Source organism: Microcaecilia unicolor, chromosome 5, assembly GCF_901765095.1.
Source record: "Microcaecilia unicolor chromosome 5, aMicUni1.1, whole genome shotgun sequence".
In the NCBI taxonomy this organism is placed as follows: Eukaryota; Metazoa; Chordata; class Amphibia; order Gymnophiona; family Siphonopidae; genus Microcaecilia; species Microcaecilia unicolor.
Genome location: NC_044035.1, coordinates 248,482,138 through 248,506,464, shown reverse-complemented (window position 1 = coordinate 248,506,464; position 24,327 = coordinate 248,482,138). Strand labels below are relative to the sequence as shown.

At 48.6% G+C, this 24,327-nt stretch overlaps 1 protein-coding gene across 2 annotated transcripts in view; it reads left to right on the top strand.

The window, feature by feature from the left end:
• POU2F1 (POU class 2 homeobox 1) overlaps positions 1-24,327 on the top strand; it is a 419,716-nt gene that overhangs the window by 239,675 nt on the left and 155,714 nt on the right. For both annotated transcript variants that reach the window (XM_030203955.1, XM_030203956.1), the window contains exon 9: positions 898-1,071. In XM_030203955.1, the coding sequence (XP_030059815.1) occupies positions 898-1,071 (174 nt within the window). The remainder of the gene's footprint in view (positions 1-897; positions 1,072-24,327) is intronic.

Here is a 24,327-nt window from a genome sequence, read left to right as displayed (position 1 = left end):
GAGCCACGGGCCTGGGGAATTTTGTCCCCCCTGCCACCCCCCTCTCGGCAGCTATGTCTCCACCCCCTCCCAATTCAGCGGGGGGGGGGGGGGGGTCCTGAGACCAGAGAGGGAGGGGGGGAGGTATCTCACAGTCAGTGTCGTTCTCTCACACTGTCTCTCACACTCTCTATGTGTCACACAGCCACTCTCAAACACTTTCTCGGTCTCACAGAGAGTCTGTGTATCGCACACTCTCTCACACATACTGTATCTGTATGAAACACACTCTCTCTTTCTCTGACACTCACTGTGGCTCACATACGCACTCGCACACATTCTCATTCTCACACACACACACTCTCTCTCTCAGAGACACACTCGTACCCACACTCACTCTCTCTCTGTCACACACACACACTCGTACATTCACTCTCTCTCTCACACAAAGTCACTCTCTCAAACATACACACTCCGAGGAAAACCTTGCTAGCACCCATTTCATTTGTGTCAGAAATGGGCCTTTTTTACTAGTATTTTAATATTGTTGGGACAGAAAAACATTGAGATAATGATCCTTACATGATTGTGGAGATTGAAGACGATGTGATCACCTGGGTACATTTCTGTTTTCCCTGATAAATTTGATGCAAGAAAACTGGCATTGTGATAAAGGAGAATTGCACAGGAACACAGTTGATGCTGCATTGACTACTTCAATAGAAAGCAGACTGTTTTTATGGACTGTTTTGAAATACTGAAATAAATGGGCTTTGTAAATAATAGAATTGGTTAATTTTCTTTACATCTTCACATGCTCTTTATTTCTCTCCCCACTCCTGCTTTTTATGCCTGACCCTGCATTGAGTAGAAATAAATTTTACATCTCTCTTCTCTTTCTCCCCCCCCCCCCAACAGCCAGCAACCCCAACACGCACAATAGCAGCGACCCCGGTTCAGCCACTTCCACAGAACCAGTCAACACCAAAGCGCATCGACACTCCTAACTTGGAGGAACCCAGTGACCTTGAGGAGCTAGAGCAGTTTGCCAAGACGTTCAAACAAAGACGTATTAAACTTGGATTCACTCAGGTAATTTTAAAGAGGAGTGCGAGGCTGGTCTGGTGGCTTAGTACAGAGGGACCTGAACTCAACTCCTGGGTTAAATTTTTTTACTTTCCCAGTCAGCTGAGGCTGTAGTCAGCATTCACAGTTCTTGGAAAGGGTGGGTGGAATTGATTATTGTGCAGTGGTGACATCTACAGGCTGAACTTGGCGCTTATGATTACAATAGAAAGAGCCCTGGAACATCACTACTGAATAAGAGCTATTGTCACAACGGGGATTAAAAAGTAAGGTAGAAAGTGGTATGAAATAGGGAGAAAATCCACACGTACACTGTAGATGTGAATGAAGTGTTATAGCGCTGGGTCCCAGCCCTGATTATAATCAAGCAAAAGTGAAAAGTCGCAAGAAGAAACTGGGGGTTCAAAAATATAAAGCATGAGAAGCTATAAAAGGTTTGTCTTTTCTTGCTTATGAGGATAAGCTGGTAGCCTTTATACCTGTGGAACACTTTCAAGAAGGAACAGCTAACATAGAAGTTGTCCTTGGTTTTTTTTTTTTTAAGTGCCATCATTTTTCACAGCAGGTGCATGCTTTCACCATTTCAGACTTTGTGTACTGCTGTCTTTCAAGGTGCAAGAGTTTGTTAGTTGGTTAATGTGCTTAAACACTGCTGTCATAGCTTGTAACCTTTAAAGTCTAAGCAACACCACTTAACTTGTTTAGTGATTTAAAGGGCTTTTTAAACCATTTTATTTCAATACTGTAGCATAGATGTGACATTTAACCACAATATTGCAAAAGGCTTTCAGGAGGGGGGGGGGATGCAAAACCCACTTTGCTCTTTCTTATAAAAAGTGGGTAAAGCATGCTGGCTGATGGACTTCTTTTCAACTCCTGTCCATATATGTATATGTGTCTAAATCTGTTTTCCTTGTCAGCATCAGCAGCAGATGAATCCATAGATTTATTATGGGTTGTGACCATCTATCAGCAGGTGGAGATAGAGAGCACTAAACTGAACTTTTGTCATATAGGACAGTGTGCTCATTGATCAATTAGTATCTCTATCTCCAGCAGGGGGTGGACGGTCTCTCACAAGCTCCTGGTCTCATCTTGCTGGAAGCTCCTGTTCTGGGTTTCCTGGTTCAGTAGAGAGATCTGGCTCACGTTTCAGAACAAAGGTCTTTTTTAAGACCACTACAATACAGACTGTATTTTACAACATTGCTAATTCTGGATCATCATTATCGTTCTCAAGTATTTAGACTCCTGATGTAGGCCCTTTGGCCGAAACACAACGTTGTGTCGAGTCAATATACTGATTAATAAAGTTTGGTTCATCTTCACTCTGGAACTCCTGTTTTTTTACCCACTGTTTTGTTGTATTGTGACTATCCGTGGGATTTCGTTGAGTTCTCCACGTTTGTGGATTCTCTACTGGTGCCAGGTCTCTACCCACCCCCCTCCTGCCATTCCTCCATTTCCTTAATCACAGGACTACATAAAAAAAAACAAAAAAATACATTCGGAGGTACAGGCATTGTTAGCACTTCATTCTGCAGTTGACTTGTGGAGGGGATTATGGCAGCTCTTGTCAGTGAAGTGACTTTTCCCCCATTTTCAGCTTTGGTAGAGAGTTCCTTTGGGGGACCCCGCGGTTTTGCTTTCATTTTTGTTACAATGACGGCAGAGGTGAGGAAGCATAGAGTAGTGTCAGGTCAATGTTTGGTAGGCTTCTCAAGCTCTGACTCAAGGGAAAATGCTTCCATTCTCAGGGAATAATCGTCATCCTCCTGCGTGAGAGACTTGCAACTGCGTTCTTCTCAGCTCTGTGCCTCAGCCATGGTTTATATCCAAGGTCCCGCAGCAATTTTGCTATTACTTCATTGATAGCTCAGTCTGTGATATTTCTTTGAATTCTGCCTCTACCAGTGTGAATTCTGCTGTGTCAGGGCCGATTGTCCTTGTGGCAACTCTAGAGCCTTTCTAGCCAAAATTAGTGTTATTATTACTCCAAGCCTATCTTCTTAAACACTGTCATCAGCATTCTGAGTCTCAGGCTGCTTTGCCTTCTAAATCAGTAGTGCTGTCTAGGTCTCTACAAACTTCTCAGCCTCTGCAGATTGACCCGCCATCTAAACAGAGATGAGTAGAAGCTGTTTTTGAGGTGGAAGATAATCCCCCACCGTCTTCTCATGTATCTTTAGGAGTCATGTCGGTTGCTTTTCTGACTTCTCAGATGCCTGATGGGGCTCAGGAGGAGGAATTGATTTAATGTTGAAGCTGATTATCCTATTTTTTTTTTTTTTTGTTCACACCTTTTTCAGTAGTAGCTCAAGGTGAGTTACGTTCAGGTACTCTGGATATTTCTCTGTCCCAGGAGGGCTCACAATCTAAGTTTGTACCTGAGGCAATGGAGGGTTAAGTGACTTGCCCAAGATCACAAGGAGCCAGCAGTTTGGGTATTTCACAAAGAGTGGATATTTCTCTGTCCCAGGAGGGCTCACAATCTAAGTTTGTACCTGAGGCAATGGAGGGTTAAGTGACTTGCCCAAGATCACAAGGAGCCAGCAGTTTGGGTATTTCACAAAGAGAAGTTATCTACCTTTATTACAAAGGCTTTGGAAGTTCTCAGTATTTTTGCTTCTGATTATCAGACGACAACCTTCTAACCCTAAGATGGCTAGCACCAAGAATTTTTTACTGGCAATGGGCTATTCCAGATACAAGCCTTAGAGTGGCCAGAGCCATGTCTCGTGTCTATCCCATTTCTCAGGAGGAGCTTGAAAAATTCAAGTTACCCAAGGTTGACTGCAGTGACTAAAAAGACCACTTTGCCTGTGGAAGGTGGAATAGCTTTAAAAGATGTACAGGATAGGAAAATAGTCATTGTTAAAGCTTTCTTTTGAATTCTCTGTGCTTTCTCTAAAGGCAGCTATCTTTTGTTTTTATGCAGCCAGGACATGCCTTAGCTGGGTTCAGCAGGCAGCAGACACTTTAGCAGATTCTGATTCTCGGCTAGACTTTGAGCTCCCTAGCATGGAAATGGGCTTGGCTTATCTGGCAGACTTTGTATGATCTTATTTGGGAGTCTGATAACCAAATGTCATTGGCAGTTATGGCTAGGCATTTATTGTGGCTACGCCACTGGGTGACGGATGCTGCCTCTAAGCACCATTTCCATATCATCAAGCTGATCAATCCATAGACTGGTGGGTTGTGTCCATCTACCAGCAGGTGGAGATAGAGAGCAAACTTTTGCCTCCCTATATGTGGTCATGTGCTGCCGGAAACTCCTCAGTATGTTCTCTATCTCAGCAGGTGGTGGTCACACACAGCAGCAGCTCTGGCTAGGCCTCCAAGCCTAATATTTAGGTTTTGTTGAGTGCCTGGGGTTGAGGGCTCTTTTGAGCAAGTGCAAACCTGGTGGTGCCAGGTCCCTCCTTTTCTCCCCCCTCCCGCTGGCTCCGTTAAAAAAAAAAAAAAAAATTTTTAAACGTCCTTAAAGGCGTTTATTTCGACGTTTATTTAAACGTTCATTGCAGCTACTCACTGGGACACCAGTTCGTTACAGCTCGGAGTGGACAGCAGGTAATTTTTACCTTTTTATAGCGGGCAGGGGGTTCCCCGATTCTTCTCCTCGTGGCATATGGCGTCGGAGGGCGAGGGCGCAAAGGGTCGCTCCCCGGATCGCTTGAGCGCTTCTAGAGGGGATGCGGGGGTCTTACAGCCTGATTCGCCCTTGTTGGGTGACAGTTTCGTGACCGATGAATGTCCCGGTCCTTCCTCCGGCGTGGCGGTTTTTCCCGCCATAAACGCCCATCCCCCGCTCCTCGCCTCCGCCATCTTGGCCGGCCACGCGGCTCGGACGGCTTCTTCGTGGGCCGCCCTTGAGGTTGGAGACATTAATGCCATGAACGCCCTTAATTTGGGCGACGGCACAAGCGGCTAAAGTTAAGCGCCGTTCTTCCCGCGCGGCTCCTTTGCGGAGTGTCGCGCCGGACGCCATTTTGGATGCGCAGCATGTCTCTCCCCCGCTCTTGCGAGCGCCGGTTGAGGGTGCGTCTAGGGCTGTTGCCCAGGCTGCGGAAGTGCACAGTCTGGGGGGTTTCTCCCCCGTGTTTGTTTTGCTGCTGCATCAGGCTTTCCTCATGCAAACGCTGCCCCTGCTCCCTCGTCTGGTAAAGAGGTTGAGGTTCCCAGAGGTAAACGCCCTCGGGTTGATTCCCAGGCCTTGGAGGACTTTGTCTCCTCCGATGTAGATGAGGGCAGCGTGTCTGAGGTCTCCCAACGGTCCTTTGCGGATTCCTTGGAGGAGACGGATCCCCGCTCGGATGGAGCGGATGACCCCTCTGCAGTGGCTCTTTAGCTCAGAGGATTTGCCCAACCTGTTAGTGCAGGCCATGGGCATTTTGAAGATTTCCTCTCCGGAGGACGTCTCTCCCTCAGCCCCTGTTGGCTCTGCCATTATGCTGGGGACGAAGCGCCCGCCTAGAACCTTCCACATGCATGATGCCATGCACTCCTTAATTTCGGCTCAATGGGATGTCCCGGAAGCGAGCCTTAAAGTGGCTAGGGCTATGTCCCGCCGCTATCCTTTGCCTGAAGGTGAACGTGAGGCCTTTCTGTGGCCTACCGTGGATTCTTTAATCACTGCGGTGACTAAGAAAACGGCGTTACCAGTGGAAGGTGGCACGGCCCTAAAGGACGCCCAAGACAGAAAATTGGAGGCGGCCTTAAGGTCGTCCTTTGAGGCGGCTGCTTTAAGTTTGCAGGCCTCAGTTTGCGGCTCCTATGTGGCCAGGGCGTGCCTGACTATGGTGCAGCGGGCTTCCCCCTCGGATCATTCCTTGAGGGCTGTTTGGCCGGCCCTGGAATCGGGCTTAGCCTATTTGGCAGACTTGCTGTATGATGTCTTGAGAGCCTCAGCTAAAGGCATGGCTCAGACAATCTCTGCGCGGCGGTGGCTTTGGCTGAAACATTGGTCTGCTGACCATGCCTCTAAATCCCGCCTGGCTATATTGCCTTTTAAAGGCAAGCTGCTCTTTGGGGTCGAGCTGGACAAAATCGTGACCGATCTCGGCACGTCTAAGGGCAAGAAGTTACCAGAGGTCAGGGCTCGGGCTAGTACTCGCCCTGGTACCTCCAGAGGACGGGCTCAGGAAGCCCGTCGGTACCGCCCGGGCAGGTCGGGCTCCTCTGCCCTCTCTTCCTTCAAGAGGAACTTCTCCCCCAAGCAGCATTCCTTTCGCAGAGACCGCCGTCCCGGAGGTGCTCCCTCCGGTCCTCCCCCAGGGTCTCGTACCCAATGACGGGGCCTTGGTCCACGCCTCAGTGCAGATTGGAGGACGGCTGTCCTCGTTTATGGGCGAGTGGACCACAATAACTTCAGACGCTTGAGTGCTGGAAGTCATCAGAGACGGCTACAAGCTAGAGTTCTGCCGACCCTTAAAAGACGGGTTTGTACTCTCTCCCTGCAAGTCTCCGGTCAAAGCTGTGGCAGTGCAGCAGACCTTGGACAATCTGTTCCGCCTGGGGGCGGTCGTTCCGGTGCCAGAGAATCAGCCTGGCAAGGGACGTTACTCCTTTTTCTTTGTGATTCCAAAGAAAGGAGGTTCTGTACGGCCTATCCTCGACCTCAAGGGGTCCATTGGGCCTTGAAAGTTCGGCACTTTCGCATGGAGACCCTCCGCTCTGTTATAGCGGCAGTGAAGGCAGGAGAGTTCCTGGCATCCTTGGACTTCAAGGACGCGTACTTGCATATTCCCATCTGGCCTCCTCATCAACGCTTTTTGCGTTTTGCAGTACTGGTCGACACTTCCAGTTCAGAGCCCTCCCGTTCGGGTTGGCTACTGCTCCGCGGACCTTCTCCAAAGTAATGGTGGTCATCGCGGCCTTCCTGTGGAAGGAAGGAGTTCAAGTCCATTCTTATCTGGACGACTGGTTGATCCAAGCCCCTCTTATGCAGAGTGCGGCAAAGCTGTGAACCGGGTGGTTGCTCTTTCGAGCTCCCTGAGGTGGATCATCAACTGGGAGAAAAGCCAGCTGCGCCCGACTCAGTCCCTGGAGCATCTGGGAGTTCGATTCGACACCCAAGTGGGCAGAGTGTTCCTGCCAGACAATTGGATTGTCAAGCTTCAGGCTCAGGTGGACTAGTTCCTAGTAGCCTCTCCTATTCGGACTTGGGACTATGTGCAGCTGTTGGGCTCTATGTCGGCCACGATGGATGTAGTGCCCTGGGCCAGGGCTCATATGAGACCACTTCGACAATCTCTGCTGCTGCGCTGGACTCCGATGTCGGAGGATTATGCTGTGCGCCTTCCCTTGGACCCAGCAGTGCGCAAGGCGCTGAGCTGGTGGACGCAGACAGACAAGTTGTCTGCAGGAATGCCTCTGGTGACCCCGGAGTGGATTGTCGTCACGACGGACGCCTCTTTGTCGGGCTGGGGAGCCCTCTTCTTGGGAAGGACAGCGCAGGGGCTCTGGTCTCCTGCAGAGGCAAAGTGGTCTATCAACCTCCTGGAACTCAGAGCCATTCGGTTGGCGTTTTTGGAGTTCATCCCGGTACTGGCGTTGAAGCCAGTACGGGTCCTGTTGGACAATGCCACGGCTGTGGTCTATGTCAACCGCCAGGGAGGTACCAAGAGGGCCCCTCTGGCCAAGGCAGCCATGAATCTATGCCAGTGGGCGGTAGCGAGCCTGGAGCAGCTGTCAGCAGCCCACATTGCCGGAGTCATGAATGTCAAGGCGGACTTTCTCAGTCGCCATACCTTGGATCCCGGAGAGTGGCAGTTATCGGCTCAGGTGTTCTTGGATATCACGAAGCGCTGGGGCCAGCCGAGCCTAGATCTATTGGCGTCATCGGCCAGTTGCCAAGTGCCGCGCTTTTTCAGCAGAGGACGGGACCCTCGATCTCTGGGAGTCGATGCTCTCCTCTAACAGTGGCCAACACAAGAGCTTCTCTATGTGTTCCCGCCCTGGCCCATGTTGGGCAGGGTGCTAGACCGATTGGCAAAGCATCCGGGCTGGATAATCCTGGTGGGGCTGCCAGTGGAGCAGGGTCTGTTACATCAGGGTCCCGTGGTGATGGAGGATCCCTCCCCCTTTGGGCTTACGGCCTGGCTATTGAGCGGCAGCGTCTGAGGAAGAAGGACTTCTCAGACAAGTTCATCGCCACTATGCTGAGAGCGAGGAAGCGCTCTACTTTTACTGCTTACGCCAGGGTTTGGCGTACCTTTGCAGCGTGGCGAAGCAGGCTCATTTTCTTCATTCACTGCTCCAATTTCTTCAGTGTTGGCATTCCTGCAAGAAGGTCTGGAGAAAGGCCTGTCGCTCAGTTCCCTTTAAGTCCAGGTAGCGGCCCTGGCTTGCTTCAGGGACCGCCTGAAGGGTGCTTCCCTGGCTTCGTAGCCAGATGTGGTGCGTTTTCTCAAGGGAGTTAAACACCTGCGCCCTCCTCTGCACTCAATGGTGCCTGCGTGGAATTTTAACCTGGTGCTCAGAGCATTACAGAAGCCGCCTTTTGAACCCTTGTTGAGGGCATCTCTGAAAGACCTGACGTTGAAAGCAGTCTTTTTGGTGGCTATCCTTCAGCCAGAAGAGTTTCCGAGCTCCAGGCACTCTCATGTCGAGAGTCTTTTCTGCAGTTCACTGAGGCAGGAGTGACTATTCGCACAGTGCCTTCCTTCCTGCCCAAGATTGTTTCTCGCTTCCATGTGAATCAGCAGCTCTGTCTCCCTTCCTTTCGTAGGGAGGACTACCCAGAGGAGTACTCTGCTCTTAAATATCTGGATGTGAGACGAGTCATCATCAGATACTTGGAAGTGACCAATGATTTCCGGAAATCGGATCATCTGTTTGTCCTGTTGGCAGGTCCTCGTAAGGGTCTGCAGGCTGCTAAGCCTCCAGTGGCAAGATGGGTCAAGGAAGTCATTGCCGCGGCTTATGTGGCCGCGGGGAAGGTGCCGCCTATCCAGCTGAAGGCTCACTTCACTAGAGCTCAGGCGGCCTCGATGGCAGAGGCCGGGTCCGTCTCCTTGGAAGAGATATGCAAGGCGGCAACTTGGGCATCGGCCCATACATTCTCCAAGCATTACCGCTTGACTGTGGCGGCACGGGCGGAGGCCCGGTGTGGAGCTTCAGTGTTGAGTTCAGGGATTTCTATGTCCCGCCCTGGGTGAGTACTGCTTCGGTACATCCCACCAGTCTATGGATTGATCAGCTTGATGATATGGAAGGTAAAATTATGTGTAATCATACCTGATAATTTTCTTTCCATTAATCATAGCTGATCAATCCATAGCCCCGCCCAGATATCTGTATGGTTTCTATTCTGGTTGCATTTCAGGTTCAAGTTTAGTCTTCAGTTACTTCAGGAAGACTTCGGGTTCAAGTTTTTTCACTTGGATTCTTCAAGAGTTGAGACGAGTTTGTGTTACAGTGAGCTGCTGCATTCCTCTCCCCTCCGTTTTACGGGGCTGGATTGAGACATAAATTCTGCCGGCACTCCCTCCCGCTTCGTGCGGTTGTAGGGCAGTTTTGTACCCCTCCCGCTTCGGCGGTGCTAGGGTCAGTCAGCTCCTCCCGCGGTTGCGGTTGCAGGATAAGCCAGATCCCCCCGCATCGGCGGGTGTGGTGTCCCTCCCCCGCTCCACGGGGATGAGCTGGACGGATTCCCCTCCCCCACTTGTGTGGGGATGAGCTGGGTTAATTCCCCTCCCCCACTTGTGTGGGATGAGCTGGGTTAATTCCCCTCCCCCGTTTCGGCGGTGGTGAGCTGGGCAGAGTGTCCCTTTGTGGGTGTAATTCTCTAAGTGCTGAGTCCTGCAGATGGAGCTTTGATATCGACATACTGAGGAGTTTCCGGCAGCACATGACCACATATAGGGAGGCAAAAGTTTGCTCTCTATCTCCACCTGCTGGTAGATGGACACAACCCACCAGTCTATGGATTGATCAGCTATGATTAATGGAAAGAAAATTATCAGGTATGATTATACATAATTTTACCTTACCAATGTTCCGTCCAGGTGAAGCTTTTGTTTGGTGAGAATCTAGAAAATTAGTCAAGCACCTGGGTGACTCTAAATCCGTGTTTACCTGAGTATAAACCTACATAAGTAATGCCACAGTAGGAAAAGACCAAGGATCCATCGAGCCCAGCATCCTGTCCATGACAGCGGCCAATCCAAGCCAAGGGCACCTGGCAAGCTTCCCAAACGTACAAACATTCTATTCATGTTATTCCCGGAATTGTGGATTTTTCCCAAGTCCATTTAGTAGCGGTTTATGGACTTGTCCTTTAGGAAACCGTCCAACCCCTTTTTAAACTCTGCTAAGCTAACCGCCTTCACCACTTTCTCCGGCAACGAATTCCAGAGTTTAATTACACGTTGGTTGAAGAAAAATTTTCTCCGATTTGTTTTAAATTTACTACACTGTAGTTTCATTGCATGCCCCCTAGTCCTAGTATTTTTGGAAAGCGTGAACAGACGCTTCACATCCACCTGTTCCACTCCACTCATTATTTTATATACCTCTATCATGTCTCCCCTCAGCCGTCTCTTCTCCAAGCTGAAAAGCCCTAGCCTCCTTAGTCTTTCTTTATAGGGAAGTCGTCCCATCCCTGCTATCATTTTAGTCGCCCTTCGCTGCACCTTTTCCAATTCCACTATATCTTTCTTAAGATGCGGCGACCAGAATTGAACACAATACTCAAGGTGCGGTCACACCATGGAGCGATATAATGGCATTATAACATCCTCACACCTGTTTTCCATACCTTTCCTAATAATACCCAACATTCTATTCGCTTTCCTAGCTGCAGCAGCACACTGAGCAGAAGGTTTCAGTGTATTATCGACGACGACACCCAGATCCCTTTCTTGGTCCGTAACTCCTAACGTGGAACCTTGCATGACGTAGCTATAATTCGGGTTCTTTTTTTCCCCACATGCATCACCTTGCACTTGCTCACATTAAATGTCATCTGCCATTTAGCCGCCCAGTCTCCCAGTCTTGTAAGATCCTTCTGTAATTTTAAACAATCCTGCTAAATACTTCTAAATCCTGTAGAGAGTTAACGACTTTGAATATCTTTGTGTCATCAGCAAATTTAATTACCTCGCTAGTTACTCCCATCTCTAAATCATTTATAAATATATTAAAAAGCAGCTGTCCTAGCACAGACCCCTGAGGAACCCCAATAACTACCCTTCTCCATTGTGAATACTGCCCATTTAACCCCTAGAAGCTTATTAGATCTGCTCAGGCTCGTCCTCGTCTTAAGGATAATAAAAGGTATCGCCCTAGTCGGTGTTCTTCCTTTCAGAAATCCAGATATCAACAGAAGCAATCCTTTCACTCTGATAAGTGATCTTCCACCCAGGCTTCCAGGTTCTCAGCTGTTTCACATCCCTTACAATGATGGGGTCCTGGTCAATATTCCCTCTAAGCGGAGTGCATGAGCGATTGCTCGTACATTTTAGGAGTGTTGCTCACAGATTTTACACGTTTGGTCACAAAAGTGTTTTTTTGTTTTTGTGCTATATACAGAAATTCATTACTAATACTGGCACTCAGATTGTTGGTTTTTAAAACTTATTGCTCACACACACAAAATATTTGCACACACTAGGCCACTCCTTAGAGGAAACATTGATCTCGGTCCATTCTTCATGACAAAAGATTGGGGGGACAGTTGTCCCATTTTTACAAGGAGTGGACCAAGATTATTACAGACCAGTGAGTCCTAAAGATTATCAAAGAAGGCTACAAATTTAAAATTCTCCTCTCCCATCATAGATTTTTTTTTTTCTTGGAGTCCCTGGTAATTGCTTCACGCAAGTGAGTGTCAGTTCTTTCCACGATACACTTGTTAAAAGAGTTAGGAGTGACTCGAACAAGGACAGGGGCTTTACTCCAACTGTTACGTGGTATCAAAGAAGGGAGGGTCCTACCATCTGGTTCTCAATCTCAAAAAGGTTAATTGCTTTTTCTGAGTCAGGCACTTCCGCATAGAGACATTGCACTTTGTCGTGGCAGTGGCAACCAGGGGAATATCTCACTGCGTTAGATTTCAAGGAAGCTTACCTGCACATTCCCATTTGGCCACCATATTGATGTTTCTTTTGGTTTGCAATTTTGGGACCACACTATCAGTTCCAAGTAATGCCTTTCGGCCTCACTATGACTCCCAAGACCTTTTCAAAGGTGATGGTGGTAGTGGCGACTTTCTTGAGGCAAGAGGGTATTGGGGTGCATCCTTATCTTGATGATGGGTTGATCAGAGCCTTTTTAGTCCAAGAGAGTCATCAGGTCACCGCTCAGAGAAATGGTGAAGGAACCCATGAGGGAAGGGTCGATGCTGGATCTAGTGCTCACTAATGGAGGTAGTGTTTCCGATATCCGGGTGGGTGCGCACCTATGTAATAGTGATCATCACACCGTATGGTTTGGTATAAGGGCGAAGGCGGAGTGCGGATGCACAAAACTCAAAGTACTGGATTTCAGACGTACTGATTTTGATAAAATGGGGGAATACAGATGGCGCCGGAGCAAGACAGACCCTGATGAGCTCTGTGACCGAATGAAGGCTGTGCAGGGCAGACACGGCTCAGGGGGCCTGATCTGGCCGATGGTGGGAGCCGCTACCACCCCCCCATAGAAGGGAGAGGCAAGCGAACCTCTCCCCACAGGGGCTAGCGACGGAGCCAAGGGTTGGCGGTCGGTCTCACCCCAGGCCTAACCAGCAACGGACCCAGCCCACCATCCCACCCCCATTGCAGTCACCTTCAGTCGCGGCGAAGGGCAGCTGATGGGTAGCGACCGGAGCAGAGGCGGTCTGCCCTTCTGTGTCGGCCACCCATCCGGAGCCGCAGAGTAGGAGGGGCGCCAGTTGACTGGGACGTGGGCGGTTTGCATTCCAGCCCCAGCACACCGCCCAGCCACCGGGAGAGAAGCAGTGAGCAGTGGGCAATGACCGGAGCAGAGGTGGTATGATCTTTGGCCTCGACCTTCGCTCGATCATCCAGCCAGGAGACGCAAGGCGTCCGGGCCTCACCACGGTCAGGGAGCACACAGGAGTGCGTGGCCTTCGCTCACTCGTCCAGCCAGGAGAGACTAGGAGTCCGGTCATCCAGCTGGGAGAGGTGAGGAGTCCGGGATTCGCCCCAGTCAGGGAGTGCACGGGAGCGCGCGGCCGCAATAGCACGCGTTCGAGCGTCTAGTTGGGCGCCGTGACGGAGACACCAGGGGAGTAAGCGAGGAGAAACGAGGGCACCAAGGAGGACAGTCTCCACAGAACTGGGGCATGGCGATGAAAGGCCTGCATGTTCCGACCACCCAGCTCTGAACTACCTCTACTGGCTCAACTGGCACAACTGCCCGGAATTAAAGCCACCTCTCCATCAGACTTCTATCTCCAATCTCTGAAATAGCTCTACCTCTCAGATCTATAGGAAAAATATCTGAACAACTAACTGTGAGTAAATGTCATTTTAACCAATTAAACCCGCTCACCAATATTATAAGGCACTCAGAGCCGCTACCTCCATAGATACCATCCCAAAGAACAAAGCCCAACAACATAACCATAACGCGGTCATCCAGCAGCCCAAAGCAAATCAACACCACAATGAACACCGTCAAATTGCTCCTAATAATTTACTCCATATCCCTGACCCACCATACACTAATCACCCCACTCACAGAAACCAACATCATACCCACAATACACAATTTCACTAGACTGTCTAGATAACAACACATCCCACCAAACTGACAACAACCAAAATAATGGAAGATCTCCAACATGCGGGCAACATCAACACAAAGGAAAGAAAGGTCATCATAAACCCATACAAGAGAATAGACAACTAATAAAAATCAACACAACACTGAACATAGCTGACCCCTACCAAAAATTTCAAGTGGGATACATCAACGCCAGATCAGTAGTTAACAAAGCAACAACAATAACAGATTGGATCATGGCAGACAACCTCGATCTACTATTCATCAGTGAAACCTAGATCCACGATCAAAAGGACCCCATAATTCTAGATCTATGCCCCCCAGGTTACAAAATCACTCACTGGACCAGAAAAGAAAAAAGAGGCGGAGGCATAGCACTAATCCATAGATTCCATTTCACCGCAGTAACCGTAGCCAAGTCCATAACACCCCAACTTGAAATCGCCTCAATCAGAATCCACCATACAACCTTGCTTGACCACCTAAACTGTGTCTTGTTTTACAGACCAAAAGGCAAAACAGTGAAGATGACTAACAAAAACACAAACATAAAAATATTTAAAAAATGGTGACACTTTTTTAATATAAAATTGAAAAATATATACTTTATTAACCATAGACAAGTTGGGAGAAAGGGACTCAACACAGCTGTGTTTCTGCTGTTCAGGCCTGCGTCAGGAGTCTTCTCACCATGTGATGGTTGCTTATTCTATCCAGATATCAAAGGAATTTGTATGTCTCTTTTCAAATATTGTAGTGCTAAAATGCACTCAAAATAATGTAACTGGAACGAATGCAAATCACACTTCATGTATTTCATATCAAACACCTGCATATCTAACTCCAATCTGCTTATACTAGGTGACATCAACCTACACCTAGAAGACCCTAACTCTACCAATGCACGAGAATGCAAGGAATTCCTCCAACTATGGGGCCTTAACTGGCCACATATGCAAGCAACCATGTCAAAGGACACACACTTGACCTTATCACAGACAAACTGTCTACAGACCAGAACCTAATACTATCAGATACAAAATGGACAGACACACCATGGTCAGACCACTACAAATTAAACCTATCCCTACAATGGCGAAAAAAAGGCTCATACCATACACAAGAACACACAACCTACACCACGAGAGGCCAAATAGACTCTGAAATAGTCTGGCAACAGATACGCAATAATGAATGGACAGCTCAAACGGACTCGATACACTATCTCCTAGATTGGGATAACACATGCAGAAGCATATTAGACGAAATAGCACCACTACAAACAAGAACCTCACAAAGACATAAATTGATACCGTGGTATAAGGAAGAACTGAAAAAACTAAAAAAAAAAACAAGCTAGGAGGCTTGAACGAGCATGGAAAAAATTAAAAGATGTACACACACTCAACGCATGGAAACAAACGCAAAGAAAATACAAATATGCAATAAGACAAACCAAAAGGCCTTACTACAAAACCAAAATAGGGCCAGACTACAAAGACACGAACAAACTATATCTTGAACAAATTACTAGATATCACATTGGTTACCACAACCAACACAGACACCCCATCTGCAGACAAACTTGCTAAATACTTCAAATTGTAAACTTACACAATAAGTTACCACAGAACACAACCGACATCGAAAAATTCACTGACTGTCTGGACCCAATCCACGGTGAATATCCAGCAGACCGAATCTGGACAAACTTCGCTCTCCTTACCGATGAAATCGTCATCCAAGCGATGAACAGGTTCACCAAGACTCACTGCAAACTAAACACATGCCCCAACTACCTAATAAAATCCGCCCCTCAACGCTTCATAGCAGACCTCACATTACACCTAAACTACATGCTGCAACATGGACTCTTTCCTAAGGACAAAGGCAACATACTACTCACCCCAATACCTAAAGATACAAAGAAAAAAGCAAATGAAATCACCAACTACCGCCTGGTAGCATCTATCCCTCTGGTAGTCAAACTGCTAGAAAGCATGGTAACCAAGCAACTTACCGACCACTTAAACAAATTCTCAATATTACATGAATCACAATCAGGATTTCGCTCCAGCACTGAAACGGTACTAATTATTCTCCTAACCAAATTCAAACAAGAAATTGCAACTGGCAAAAACATACTTCTCCTACATTTCAACATGTCTAGTGCGTTCGACATAGTAAACCATAAAATACTACTAAACATCCTAGAATACTTTGGGATTGGTGGAAGTGTACTTTTTTTTTTTTTGTTACATTTGTACCCCGCATTTTCCCACTCATGGCAGTCTGAATGCGGCTTACATGGGGCAATGGAGAGATAAGTGACTTGCCCAGAGTCACAAGGAGCTGCCTGTGCCTGAAGTGGGAATCGAACTCAGTTCCTCAGTTCCCCAGGACCAAAGTCCACCACCCTAACCACTAGGCCACTCCTCCACTCTATTGGATCAAGGGTTTCCTAACCACAAGAACATACCAAGTGATATCAAATTCGAACATATCATCACCATGGAAACCAGAATGTGGAGTACCCCAAGGATCACCGTTTATCACCGACCCTTTTCAACTAATGATGACCCCACTAGCCAAATCCCTATCCATCCAAGGCCTTAACCCTTACATCTATGCAGATGATGTCACAATATACATCCCGTACAAACCGATCTAACAGAAATCACAAACAAAATCAAGCTCAGCCTGCAAATCATGAACTCATGGGCAGGTGCATTCCAACTAAAACTCAGTGCAGAAAAAACAGTCTCATCCTCTCATCCAAATACGACACGAACAAACCCACCAATATAAACACCCCAGATTACACCCTTCCTGTTTCAGACAGCCTGAAAATTCTCGGAGTTACAATTGACTGAAACCTCACGCTAGAAAGCCAAGCGAAAAATGCAACAAAGAAAACGTTCCGCTCAATTTGGAAACTCAAACGAGTAAAACCTTTCTTCCCGAGGGAAATATTCTGCAGCCTGTTACAATCAATGGTACTAAGCCACCTAGACTACGGCAATGGAATCCGTGCGGGATGCAAAGAACATATCATTAAGAAACTCTAAACTGCCCAAAACACCACAGCCAGACTCATATTTGGAAAAACGAGATTCGAAAGCGCCAAACCCTTAAGAGAAAAACTGCATTGGCTCCCAATCAAAGAACGAATTGCGTTCAAAATTTGCACCCTGGTTCATAAAGTTATTCACGGCGAGGCCCCGGTATACGTGGCAGACCTCATAGACTTACCAACCAGAAACACAAAAAGATCAACATGCACATACCTAAATCTCCACTACCCAAGGTGCAAAGGACTAAAATATAAATCAACCTATGCATCCAGCTTCTCCTACATAAGCAAGCAACTATGGAATGCACTACCAAATGTCATGAAAACAATGCACGGCCTAACAAACTTCCGGAAATCATTAAAAAACCAACTTGTTCAAAAATGCATACCATAACGATCCAACTTAAACACCTGAACCCTGCAACACAACGAAACTCATACCAGAACTGGACAAAACTTAACTCTTCCTCCTTGACTACATAATGTATTCTGTCACTCAGGAACTGTAACGCAATACCACTCACTATTTGTCATACCGGAATTGGCGATCGCCATCACGGAACAATGTAAGCCACATTGAGCCTGCAAATAGGTGGGAAAATGTGGGATACAAATGCAACAAATAAATAAATACTTGAAGAAGGAGCTGTTGGCTTGGGAAAACGTAGGAGAAGTGGAAAAACAGTGGTCCAAGCTAAAGGCTGCTATAAATATGGTGACTAATTTTTTTTGTGAGGAAAGTAAACAAAAACAAGAGAAGCAGGAAGCCTATATGCTTCGCCAAACAAGTAGCTGAAAAAATAAGAGCAAAAGAGGCTTTGTTCAAGAAATACAAAAGAACGCAACGAGAGGATCATGGAAAAGATTATCAGATTAAACGGAAAGAAGCGAAGAGATAAATACGGCTAGCAAAAGCGCGAGCGGAAGAAAAAATGGGTAAAGATGTAAAGAGAGGTGACAAGACCTTTTCAGATATATTGGAGAAAGAAGAGATAGGAATGGAATTGCGAGACTGAAAGATAATGAGAATGGCTATGTGGAGAGTGATGAAGATAAAGTGAACGTGCTAAACAATTATTTCTTTTCGGTGTTCATTGAGGAAAATCCTGGAGAAGGACCGTGGTTGGCTGCCAAGGGAACGTCTGGGAATGGAGTGGATACTGTGCCGTTCACGGAAGAAAGTTAATAAACAGCTGGAGAATCTGAAGGTGGACAAAGCTATGGGGCCGGATGGGATACATCCCAGGATACTGAAGGAGCTCAGAGAGGTCCTGACCTCTTAAAGATTTATTTAATAGATCTTTAGAGATGGGAGTGGTTCCGCGAGATTGGAGATGAGCGGATGTGGTCCCTCTTCACAAAAGTGGAGAACAGGGTAGGAAACTACAGACCGGTAAGTCTCACGTCGGTGGTAGGAAAAATAATGGAGTCGCTGCTGAAAGAAAGGATAGTTAACTTTCTAGAAACCCACGAGTTACAGGACCCGAGGCAACATGACTTTACCAAAGGAAAATCCTGCCAAACGAATCTTATTGACTTTTTTGACTGGGTGGCCAAAGAACTGGATGAGGGACGTGCGCTAGATGTAATCTACTTGGACTTCAGCAAAGCCTTTGATACGGTCCCCCACAGAAGACTCGTGAATAAGCTGGAAGGGTTGAACTTAGAACCGAAAGTGGTGAACTGGATAAGAAACTGGTTGACCGACAGGTGGCAGAGGGTAGTGGTAAATGGAATCCGCTCAGAGGAAAGGAAGGTGAGCAGTGGAGTTCCTCAGGGGTCGGTGCTGGGGGCCTATTCTGTTTAATATATTTGTGGGAGATATTGCTGATGGGTTGGAAGGAAAGGTGTGCCTTTTTGCGGATGACACGTAAACAGCCAATTGAGTGGATACCCTGGAGGGAGTAGAAACGATGAGAAGGGATCTCCGAACATTAGAAGAATGGTCGAGGGTCTGGCAGTTAAAATTTAATAAACTATTAACTGGAAGAACTACCAAATATCCTTTTGAGTCTAGAAAAATGCACTCTACTTAAACTCAAAATTAGAATCAAAAATTCTTAAATGCCATCTCCATCCAGAGAGCTTATAAAATGAATTATATATTAATGTGCTCAGTCCATACCAGTTCCAACCATTATATCCCAAAAGGAATATGCGGTAGTGTCACAAGGGAACCATCTTAGCACATTAAAAGTTCCACCTTCCACTATGATGTATGTACATACAGCTAAGTCACTCAGGATAACATGAAATATTGCCAAGCTTTTAAACAGATTTTAAACATTTAAATCAAACTTCGCACAGAATTATTTATCCTAGTGTACATGTATAAGAAAGTACCTGAGGTCATTCCCTAGCTGTGAATCAAATAAGCTGAACCCCCACTATGCATGAGTCCCTAAATATATATAGTTCAGCCCTTAAAAAGTTAAAGGATATCTGCGCTAGATAGAGTTATAATACATGTGACATCAACAAACCATACTTCCCTTTGGGTTATGGCAAGTTCGTGCTCCTTTCCCCTTTAAACCACTTGTGATTCATTCATCCTAGTCTACCTTATTCAGACAATCAATCCCTTTAACTCAGGCCGAGTTTCGTAGAACTTCTTCAGAAACGGAAATCTACAGTCAGTCAACAATCACGCACTCACACTGGAACATATAGTTTAACCACGATCATACAGCCCTACTTACAACAATGAAACATCGTATAATGTTTTTCTTCCAGAATCATTATCGGACACTAACCCCTGATGGGTCACCGTCAGAACGATCCCTACTCAGCTCGGAGTGTCTGACGTCAATTTTCCCATGCACTCTAAATACCTGGCGAAGCACCTCCCCTCTTATATCATTGGATCAAAGTTAAATCTGACCTCCTACCCTACAGGCCACAGGACTACCCAAACAAACAAGCTTCTGTAGCCCCCCCCTGGGAGCGCATTATACAGTACATGCCAAGAGTGTAGAGTGATGCATTTGGGGTGTGGAAACCCAAAAGAGGTACCGGATAGGAGGGGAGTGATTAGTAAGCTCGACTCAGGAGAGAGACCTTGGGGTGTTGGTGTCTGAGGATCTGAAGGTGAAGAAACAATGAGACAAGGCAACAGCCATGGCCAGAAGGATGCTAGGCTACGTAGAGAGGGGCATAACCAGCAGAAGAAAGGAGGTGTTGATGCCCCTCTACAAGTCGTTGATGAGGGCCCCACTTGGAATATTGTGTTCAGTTTTGGAGGCCTTATCTTGCTAAAGATGTAAAAAGACTAGAAGCGGTGCAAGAAAAGCTACAAAAATGGTATTGGATTTGCGTTGCAAACCGTACGAGGAGAGACTTGCTGACCTGAACATGTATATCTTGCAGGAAAGGAGAAACAGGGGTGATATGATACAGACTTTCAAATATTTGAAAGGTAATAATACGCAAATGAACCTTTTCCAGAGATGGGAAGGCAGTAGAGCTAGAGGACATGAATTGAAGTTGAAGGGGGGCAGACTCAGGATTAATGTCGGGAAGTATTTTTTCACAGAGAGGGTGGTGGATATGTGGAATGCCCTCCCGCGGGAGGTGGTGGTGGAGATGAAAACGGTAATGGAATTCAAACATGTGTGGGATAAACACAAAGGAATCCTGTTTAGAAGGAATGGTTCCGTGAAATATTAGCAGAGATTAGGTGACTACGCTGGTAATTGGGAAACAAAACGGGAGCTGGGCAGACTTCTACGGTCTATGCCCTGATCGTGACTGAATAGATAGGGATGGGCTGGAGTGTAAATTTTAAGGGGCTTCGATATTATCTTCAGAATTTAGTACAAGAACAGTACTGGGCAGACTTCTCCAGTCTGTGCCCTGAGAAAGGCAAGGACAAATCAAACTCAGGTATACATATAAAGTATCACATACCATGTAAAATGAGTTTCTCCGAGGACAAGCAGGCTGCTTGTTCTCACTGATGGGTTGACGTCCTCGGCAGCCCCCTCCATCGGAAAGTTTACTAGCAAAGGCCTTTGCTAGTCCTCGCGCGCCCATGCGCACCGCGCATGCGCGGCCGTCTTCCCGCCCGAAACCGGCTCGAGCCGGCCAGTCTTCTTTCGTCCGCGCTCGGTACGGTCGTGTTACGCCGTTCGTGCCCCAGAGAGTCGACCTCGCGCGTCCTTTTCGACGTGTTTTTTGCTGTTTTTTCCTTGAAAAAGTTCGGGAAGCGCTCCGGTAGTGTTCCGGAAGACCCTTTCGGGTTTTCTGCCCTTCCCGTATTTCTCAGTTTTTGCCCCGTAAGTTTTCTTTCGTTGTCGGGGTAGGCCTCTTTTGGCCTCGGTCGAGATTTTTCTCCCTCTAAATTTTGGTGCTTCAATTTTCGCCATTTCGGCTTTTGATTTCGCCGGCGTGATTTTTCCGCCCATGACATCGAAGCCTTCCAGCGGCTTCAAGAAGTGCACCCAGTGCGCCCGAGTAATCTCGCTCACTGATAGGCACTCTGCGTGTCTTCAGTGTCTAGGGGCCCAGCACCGCCCTCAGAACTGCAGTCTGTGTTCCCTGTTACAAAGGCGGACTCAGGTAGCGAGATTAGCCCAGTGGAACGTTTTGTTCTCGGGCTCTTCGTCGGCATCGGCACCGGAGGCATCGAGTGCATCGATGTCGTCAGCGTCCGGACCATCTTCCTTGGCTGCCGCTCCATCGACTGCATCGAGGCATCGGACCTCTGCATCGGCGCCGAGGCATCGGGCGACTGCATCGACGTCGGTGGTACCGAGACTTCGTCTGCTGATGTCGTCGGACGGAGGTGCATCGTCAGGAGTGCAGGTGAGGGCTGTCCATTCCCCTGCTGGTGGTGGTGAGCCTTCGGGTGGGTCTCCTCCTACCCTGAGGGCTCCTGCGGTACAGCCCCCCCGGGATCGACCCTCTTCGGTCTCGGCCCCCTTCGGTCTCGGCCCCGAGGAAGCGACGGATGGATTCTACGTCCTCCTCGTCGGTGCCGGGGAGCTCCGGTGACATGCTTCGGAAGAAGTCGAAGAAGCATCGACACCGGTCTCCTCCCCATGTCGGCACCGAGAGCTCTGGGTCGCCGAGGGATTCGGCACCCAGCAGGCATCGGCACCGAGAGGACCGCTCACCCTCTGTTCAGGAGGTGTCGATGCGCTCCACTCTGGACAGCCCGGAACAGCCTCCTCGCCCGGAACAGGTTCTGACGTCGACGCCTGCATCGACCTCTCAGCCTTTCTCTGCAGCCGCTCTAAACGAGAGCCTCCGGGCCGTTCTCCCAGAGATTCTGGGAGAGCTGTTGTGCCCTACCCCTCCGGTACCGGCGGTGCTTGCGCCTCCGGTACCGTCGAGCGTGGCGCCGGCTGGCCCATCGCCCAGGTTGAGGTCCCCGACGTCGGTACCGCCGTGCTGGTTGCCGACAGCGGCCACCTCCCAGGAAGGCTCCCCGACTACGTCGGCGGAGGGAGCTTCGCCGATGCGGTGCGAGGGAGTCTACCTCTCGACGCCCCCACCGTGGACGGGGTTCCACCGAGTCGAGTAGGGCGAGGTTGCAGACGCAGGTTCGTGAACTTGTGTCTGACACCGAGGGTGAGGCCTCGTGGGAAGAAGAGGAGGACCCCAGATATTTCTCTGACGAGGAGTCTGAGGGTCTTCCTTCTGATCCCACTCCCTCTCCTGAGAGACAGCTTTCTCCTCCCGAGAGTCTGTCTTTTGCTTCCTTTGTCCGGGAGATGTCTACGGCCATCCCCTTCCCGGTGGTTGTGGAGGACGAGCCCAGGGCTGAAATGTTTGAGCTCCTGGACTATCCTTCTCCACCTAAGGAAGCGTCCACTGTTCCCTTGCACCATGTCCTAAAAAAGACATTGCTTGCGAACTGGACCAAGCCACTAAGTAATCCCCACATTCCCAAGAAGATTGAGTCCCAGTACCGGATCCATGGGGACCCAGAGCTGATGCGCACTCAGTTGCCTCATGACTCTGGAGTTGTGGATCTGGCCCTAAAGAAGGCTAAGAGTTCTAGGGAGCATGCTTCGGCGTCCCCGGGCAAAGACCCTAGAACCTTAGACTCCTTTGGGAGGAAGGCCTACCATTCTTCTATGCTCGTGGCCAAGATCCAGTCTTACCAGCTCTACACGAGCATACACATGCGGAACAATGTGAGGCAGTTGGCGGGCTTGGTTGATGCTCTTCCCCCTGAGCAAGCCAAGCCTTTTCAGGAGGTGGTCAGGCAGCTGAAGGCGTGCAGAAAATTCCTGGCCAGAGGAGTTTATGACACTTTTGATGTTGCGTCCAGGGCCGCTGCTCAAGGTGTGGTGATGTGCAGGCTCTCATGGCTGCGTGCCGCCGACCTGGAGAATAGACTCCAGCAGCGGATTGCGGACTCGCCTTGCCGTGCGGACAACATTTTTGGAGAAAAAGTCGAGCAGGTGGTAGAGTCTCTCCACCAGCGGGACACCGCATTCGACAAGTTCTCCCGCCGGCAGCCTTCAGCCTCTACCTCTACAGGTAGACGATTTTTCGGGGGAAGGAAGACTGGTCCCTATGCTTCTGGTAAGCGTAGGTACAATCCTCCTTCCCGACAGCCTGCGGCCCAGGCTAAGCCCCAGCGCGCTCGCTCTCGTCAGCAGCGTGCGCCTCAGCAAGGCCCCGCGGCTCCCCAGCAAAAGCAAGGGGCGAGCTTTTGACTGGCTCCAGCAGAGCATAGCCGACATCCAAGTGTCAGTGCCGGGCGACCTGCCGGTCGGGGGGAGGTTGAAAGCTTTTCACCAAAGGTGGCCTCTCATAACCTCCGATCAGTGGGTTCTCCAAATAGTCCGGCAGGGATACACCCTCAATTTGGCCTCAAAACCTCCAAATTGTCCACCGGGAGCTCAGTCTTACAGCTTCCAGCACAAGCAGGTACTTGCAGAGGAACTCTCCGCCCTTCTCAGCGCCAATGCGGTCGAGCCCGTGCCATCCGGGCAAGAAGGGCTGGGATTCTATTCCAGGTACTTCCTTGTGGAAAAGAAAACAGGGGGGATGCGTCCCATCCTAGACCTAAGGGCCCTGAACAAATATCTCGTAAAAGAAAAGTTCAGGATGCTTTCCCTGGGCACCCTTCTCCCCATGATTCAGCAAAACGATTGGCTATGCTCTCTGGACTTGAAGGATGCCTACACACACATCCCGATACTGCCAGCTCACAGACAGTATCTGCGATTTCAGTTGGGCACACGCCACTTCCAGTACTGTGTGCTACCCTTGGGCTCGCCTCTGCGCCCAGGGTGTTCAGAAAGTGCCTAGCTGTGGTAACAGCGGCACTTCGCAGGCTGGGGGTGCACGTGTTCCCATATCTCGACGATTGGCTGGTGAAGAACACATCCGAGGCAGGAGCCCTGCAGTCCATGCAGATGACTATTCGCCTCCTGGAGCTACTGGGGTTTGTGATAAATTACCCAAAGTCCCATCTTCTCCCAGTGCAGAAACTCGAA